Source organism: Vigna radiata, chromosome 1 (genome assembly GCF_000741045.1).
Source record: "Vigna radiata var. radiata cultivar VC1973A chromosome 1, Vradiata_ver6, whole genome shotgun sequence".
Taxonomy (NCBI): Eukaryota; Viridiplantae; Streptophyta; class Magnoliopsida; order Fabales; family Fabaceae; genus Vigna; species Vigna radiata.
Window position 1 is genome coordinate 10,860,322 of NC_028351.1, and position 6,200 is coordinate 10,866,521.

The 6,200-nt window shown below is 29.9% G+C and overlaps 1 protein-coding gene across 1 annotated transcript; it reads right to left on the reverse strand.

The window, feature by feature from the left end:
- Positions 1-491: 491 nt before the first annotated feature.
- LOC106765230 (gibberellin 20 oxidase 1) lies at positions 492-2,316 on the reverse strand. The gene is made up of 3 exons (XM_014649777.2): positions 1,587-2,316; positions 1,177-1,498; positions 492-1,063 (listed from the first exon to the last, which is right to left on the reverse strand). Exons 1-3 carry the CDS (start codon positions 2,150-2,152, stop codon positions 800-802), a joined length of 1,152 nt encoding a protein of 383 aa, XP_014505263.1. The 5' UTR covers positions 2,153-2,316; the 3' UTR covers positions 492-799.
- Positions 2,317-6,200: the final 3,884 nt, after the last annotated feature.

Here is a 6,200-nt window from a genome sequence, read left to right on the forward strand (position 1 = left end):
TTGTGGGCCACATCTTTTATTGGATCTATTTCCTCCTTTTTAACCTTTCTCTCACATACTTCCAACTCCTTAAGACCAAAGATTATTGCACTTCTTATGCCATCCTCTTCATTAATTTAACTACCCTTTTGGATTCATTAGGTGTTAACCTTCGTTTTCTTCGAATCAGTCAAAAAACACCTTCTAAAATGCGGAATCTCAGTTATTTCCCTTCCTTTTGCTCAACAATTATATATGCAAATTGCTTTTTACAGCTTATCATCCTGCAAAATCAATGCTTAAGAAGGTTATTATTGTTGCTCTTGTTTAATGGTGCAAGAGACATATAATACAAGATTGATGAAGGAATGAAGAATGCATGGAGAGTTACTGGGATTTGATTTGACAGAATATCGAGTCTTTCTCATAATGCCATAAAGAAAGTTTATTTGGGTTTGTTACCATGGGGTGATGCACTTGAAAAGAAAAGAAAAGAAAAGAAATGTTGCAAGTTTAATAATAAAGCTTTTCTATATCACCAAAGAAAAATTACAAAATTAGCTGGCCAATTGTTTCTTATGGATTCCTTATAAATATTATATATCCCTCGTTTTGTTCATTACTACTAATCACTAATCACATGAAGAAAATATGAATTTTCTTCTGATTTTTCATTCTCAGTGCCTTTTTGCTGCTGCCCTTTTCCTTGAAGTGCTTTCCGCCATCAAATACAGTTCCACTTGGCACATGTCACTATTCATTTTTCATATGGGAATATCAAAAGGCTAATAAATAATATGGCATTGATGTGGTTGAGATTTCAGGTCCTTTTGTGTTGAAGCCAGTTGGTGAATGCTTCAAGGGTTTTCATGTCAGCTCTGTAGTGTTTCTGAGTAAACTCTAGCAGCATAGGCCATGTAAAATCTGGGTACATCCTTGGGGTCAAGTCATCCACCAATTCACTTGGTGGACTCACCACCTTATCACTTTTTGGACACAAAAAGAAAGCAAGAGATTTTCTTGTTGTCTTGCTGTTCACCACTGCCCTATGCAAGCAACTCTTGTACCTCCCATTGGAGAGAGCCTACACAAAAAGAAAGTGAAACAAGCTTCAATAAGAACAACATCACACAACAAATCTTTGACCACACTTGAACCTCATTCATTGGTGCATTCAAAGAGAGAGACCAAACATACCATGAAGGTGTCACCTATGTTGACAACAAAAGCATTGAAATTTGGGCTAATGGAATGCCACTCATTTTCAACAAAAACTTGGAGGCCTCCCACTTGATCCTGGTGAAGAATGGTCAAAGATGTTGGGTCACAGTGAGGTCCTGTGCCCAAAGTCAGGTCAGGTTTTTGACAAGGAGGGTAGTAATTCAGCCTCATTATTGAGTTGTTCTCTTCAAAGAACTCTCTGAAACATGCTTTTCCAACACCAAGACTCATTCCCAAAAGTTCCATTATCCCCAAAGAAAGATTACTCATGCCTTCACAATAGTCCTGGTAAACCCTCCTGTTTTACAATGGAAAACACACACACAGTTTCAGCATACAGTTAAAGAAAAAAAAAAATGTTGAAATGCTTTTGGTCACCCACTTACCCAAATTGCTCAAACTCCTGACCCAATGTGTTGCACAAGTAGTCTTTGACAATAGTGGATGATTTCTCCTCAGCTGAGTACTGAAAAGAGAGTGTCTCTTTCCATGGAAGCTTGGAAGAGAATCTGCCAGTGAAGCTACTGGCATAGCCACAGTGTTCCCCTGTTTTCCTCTGAGCTCTCTGTTTCTGAGGCAGGGGAACCTCAAAGAAGTCATCCATGTAGCTATGAGCATGAGAGATTAAGTTGGCATCAATCCCATGGTTGACTACCAGAAAGAAACCATGCTTTTGGCATGCTTCACCAACCATTCTTGCAGCTTCCATTGTGGCAACAGGGTCACCAGAGAGGAATCCCCTCAGGTCAATGAGAGGGACAACAAGCTCAGGCACATTCATGCATGGCTTCTCCTCATCAGGCCAAATGAATTGCTTTGGTAGGTCGAGTTGGTGCCTTAGAAGTGAGGCATCAAAAACCAATGGAGTTTCATCTTCTTTGTGGTCTTGCTGCTGCTGCTGCTTTTGTGGCTGAGACATGGTTTGTATATTTGTCATGCAGTCTATGGCCATTGTATTAACAATGCAAAACTAGTTTCTAATACTAAAATAATGGGAATAATAAAAGGTATGGTTTGAGAGAAACAGAGGAAAAACAGAGAGTGAGAGAGAAATGAATAAGTTCAAGAGAGAGGATGAAGGAAAAGCCAAGGCCCCTTATTGGAGAAAACAGAGAAGGATTCACCATTATATAGGCACAGCTTCTCTCTCTTTCAAAAAAGAGAATATATTTTCGTATTCTCACACATAATTTTTTATCTTTTATCCTTTTAAAATAATGAAATATATGTTAGGAATATATTTTTCTAGCACACTTTTTGTAATGCATTCTGTAATCATCTTTTTTTTTTTTTACAGTCTTCACTATTAACAGAGATTAGCATCTAACAACTGTCAGTTATTATAAGAAACAAAAATAATAAAATTATTCTTTATTTAAATGGATAATATTAAAAGAGAAATCTGTATTTTTTTTAAAGATTCACACTAACTGATTTGTGGACTTGATATCATTTAAATGATTTAGTGACTTAGATTTATAATTCTTGTATTCTGACAATTTGAACAATTCTCATGTTTCCCTACAGTTATTGGTTAAAAATAAGAAAGTAAATAAATTATTATTACGTAAAAATAAAAAATTAACTTTTTTTTTTAAAAAACAATGAAGGGGATTTCATAAAATAAAATACCTTTTGTTGTGAGTCATTTTCTAAATTCAATTAAATACACCAATGGTTTAAGCTATTTGAAAATCCAACTTTGCATAGTATATGCATTATTTGGTTCTTGAGAATTCCCTTCAATAAAACTATAACTATATTGAGAGATAAATAAAATTTTATATTAATGGGTCCAAAATATTAAGATGGATTTAATATAGAACTCATTTATATATTAAAAATAAAGTTATTTTAAAAATGAATATTTTTTTTATGATATATATAGAGAGATACATAGATATAATAATGATGTTCAAATTTAAGCAATACAAATGTTTTTAAAGTAATAATATTAAATATTATATATGTACGGGCTTAATTATAAACTAATAATATTTATGTATAAATTTCGACTATTTATTCGTTTATTTATTGCTTCAAAACTATTCTAATAGTATTTTTCAATTTCAACAAGAGAATCTTGTTATCTCATTAGAAACCGTACTCTTAAAAAATTTAGGCCTTAAGAATGACACATTTAATGTTCATATAATGATACAATTTGAATGATCTCATTTCTCATAATTTCTTTTCTCTTAAAGGTACTTGAATCTATAAAACAAATGAAATTTTTAATCCTTACTATTAAAATCCATACAATAAAAAACAATTGTCATATTCTCTTTCCTATTCTTAAAATTTATTCCATCAAGAATCCAAAACAAATTCAAATTAACATAAATAGTAGTAACTGAATTAATAACATAACAAATCATGACTATATAAAAAGTTGAAAAAAAATTACCAAATCCTATGAAGACAACATAATCAAACAATTTCAATTTTAGTCAAAAATAAAAATTAAACAATATCAATTAACTAACTTAACTAATATTGAAAATAAATATGAAAAAGAAGATTAAATTTAATCTAAATTGAAATTTATTCCAAATAAAATGATCATGGACTTGTTTGTTAATACACTATATAATTTGATTTTGAAAAAAAAAACGATAATTGGGATAAAAAGAGTTAATTGATTTTTAAAGAAAAAAACGATAAAGAAAAAAAGAATAAGACAACTAAAAATAGAGAGGAATAAAAGAAAAGAAAGGAAATAGGCTTTTAAGGCTCAAGACTTTACAAAAAGAATAATTAAAAAGGTTTTTTTTTAAGTTAAAAAATTAAATAAATTTAAGTCACATTTTAAACCATTGTAGAATTACTTATTTTTGTTATATTTAAGAAAGAAAAAAAAATACTATTTTTAATTAAGCTTTCCTAATTAATTAATGGTCCAAATTGTAATGGTATTTGTCTTTTGTGACGGAGCAGAAAAGCGTTTCCCAATGACTTTTTGGCCTTTTTTACTTCATACTGAGAGTAATGCTATAATGTCATCCTCCACAGATTACGAAGGATAATGATTATGAAGAATGAAATGATGATTAGATTTAATTAATTGAAATGCTCAAGAAACGATTATGTGATACTCTTGTGTGAAATTTTACTTTAAACATGTTCATAATTAGAGATCAAAGGGTAGGGTGGATTGTAGTAATTATACATTATAAGCAAATTACTTTTTTTTTTTTTTATATCTGTTTGGATTATGATATAAATAGTCAAATATTTATGCTTATTATTTATATATATTTATAAAAAAATTCACATGTTTTATTTGGTGTGATATCCTTAATTATTTTGTTTAACACAATCATAAAGAAAAAAATAATAAATAAAGTTAATAATAACAAGCAAAATCATACTTCTTCTTACCTAAACAACACCTTTTCATTCAATTTTTTTTTTTTTACTTTTTTCTTTTCAATAATACTTCATCTTACATGCTTCACTTATCAATGAAGGGATGAGTTCCATAAAATATGCTTTAGGTATTCTTTAAGTTACATTTAAACAATATAAAAAAAAACACTATTTTCACTTCAATGAGTATCAACTAAGTAAAGAATTTGACTGAAAATAAAATAAAAATATAAAAGATATCAACTAATAAATTTAACATATAATACTACTTAACAATTGATATTGTTTTTTTAGGTGTGTTGAAATTTCATACGTAGAATCTTCAACATTATTTAAAGATAAAATGCACTTAAACGCTAATTAACTTTGAAGTTATAATAATTTTTGTTCTCAAATGCTTAAATTCAAACAAACACTCCACCATCGTAACCCCCAACTCAAAGTCGGTTAGTTAAAAAGCATTAAGAAGTTAATGCAAATTATGAAAGGTAAAAGCAGAAGAAACTACAAAAGTCTTGTCCACCATGCTATGTTTCTAGTCTCGGAATACCATTTTTCTCCATCACCATAGTATGCCAATAAAATATCTGAGAAATTGAATGAATTTGAGAAATAGGGTAATAAAAAAAAGTTAAAGTGGGGTGAAAAATGATTAAAAAAATAAAATAAAGGCATTAAAAACATAGAAGTACTTACAAAAATGGACATTTCATGTTGTGACAAAAGTTATGAAGAGGCAGCTTTTGGAAGGAAGCAATTGGAAAATGGGTAGCTACGTACCAAAAATGGGGGAAAATCGTATCAATATGAGAGTAAAGACATTTAGAGAAATGGTTGTGTTGGTATCAACCAAAGATTACAAAAGAACAAAATGACGAATATAGAGTTATAGGACTTCATGTCACACAACACGAGTCGGTGTGGTGGGTAGGTTTCCCTTCAACATTGGCTGAGTTTCCAATCAAACCATTCTAAATATTTTATCAAATCATTTACGCTTTGAATTTATCACATATTAACCTAATGGACAATTTTCTTTCCATTATTAACATATTTATTGTATTGTATGGTGTGTCGGCCGGTACACGATGAGATGAATTGCTAACCGATTAGGTACGACGATCAGGACAGACAGTCGTTGAAAGTAGTTAAAGGTTAACTAATTGTGTAACAATCACTTATAATCTATTAGTAGACACATTAACAATCAATAATAATCAATTAATAAGTTTGATTATCATAAACTCTATAAATATAAGTTTAATGTCGATGTAAAGAGACTTCTCGACATAATTCAATTCATTAAGACCTTGTTGAAAAACATATTTAACTTAAGTGTCAGAATCTTTTTTTACATATCAAACAACAGTGATCGTGATACAAAACAAATTAAAACAGGACGATTGTTTCTCAATCCTACAATCGAAACATTTTTGTATATTAGATTAAATAAACTAAAAAATAATAGTGTATAAAACTATATATATATATATATATATATATATATATATATATATATTTTGATTAATTATGTGGACGATATAACCCTAATGAAAATATAAAAGTAGGAGAAAGATGGAGAATGTCGACAGAAGCATGCATATTTCAAAACATAGGAAGAATCGTGTTTT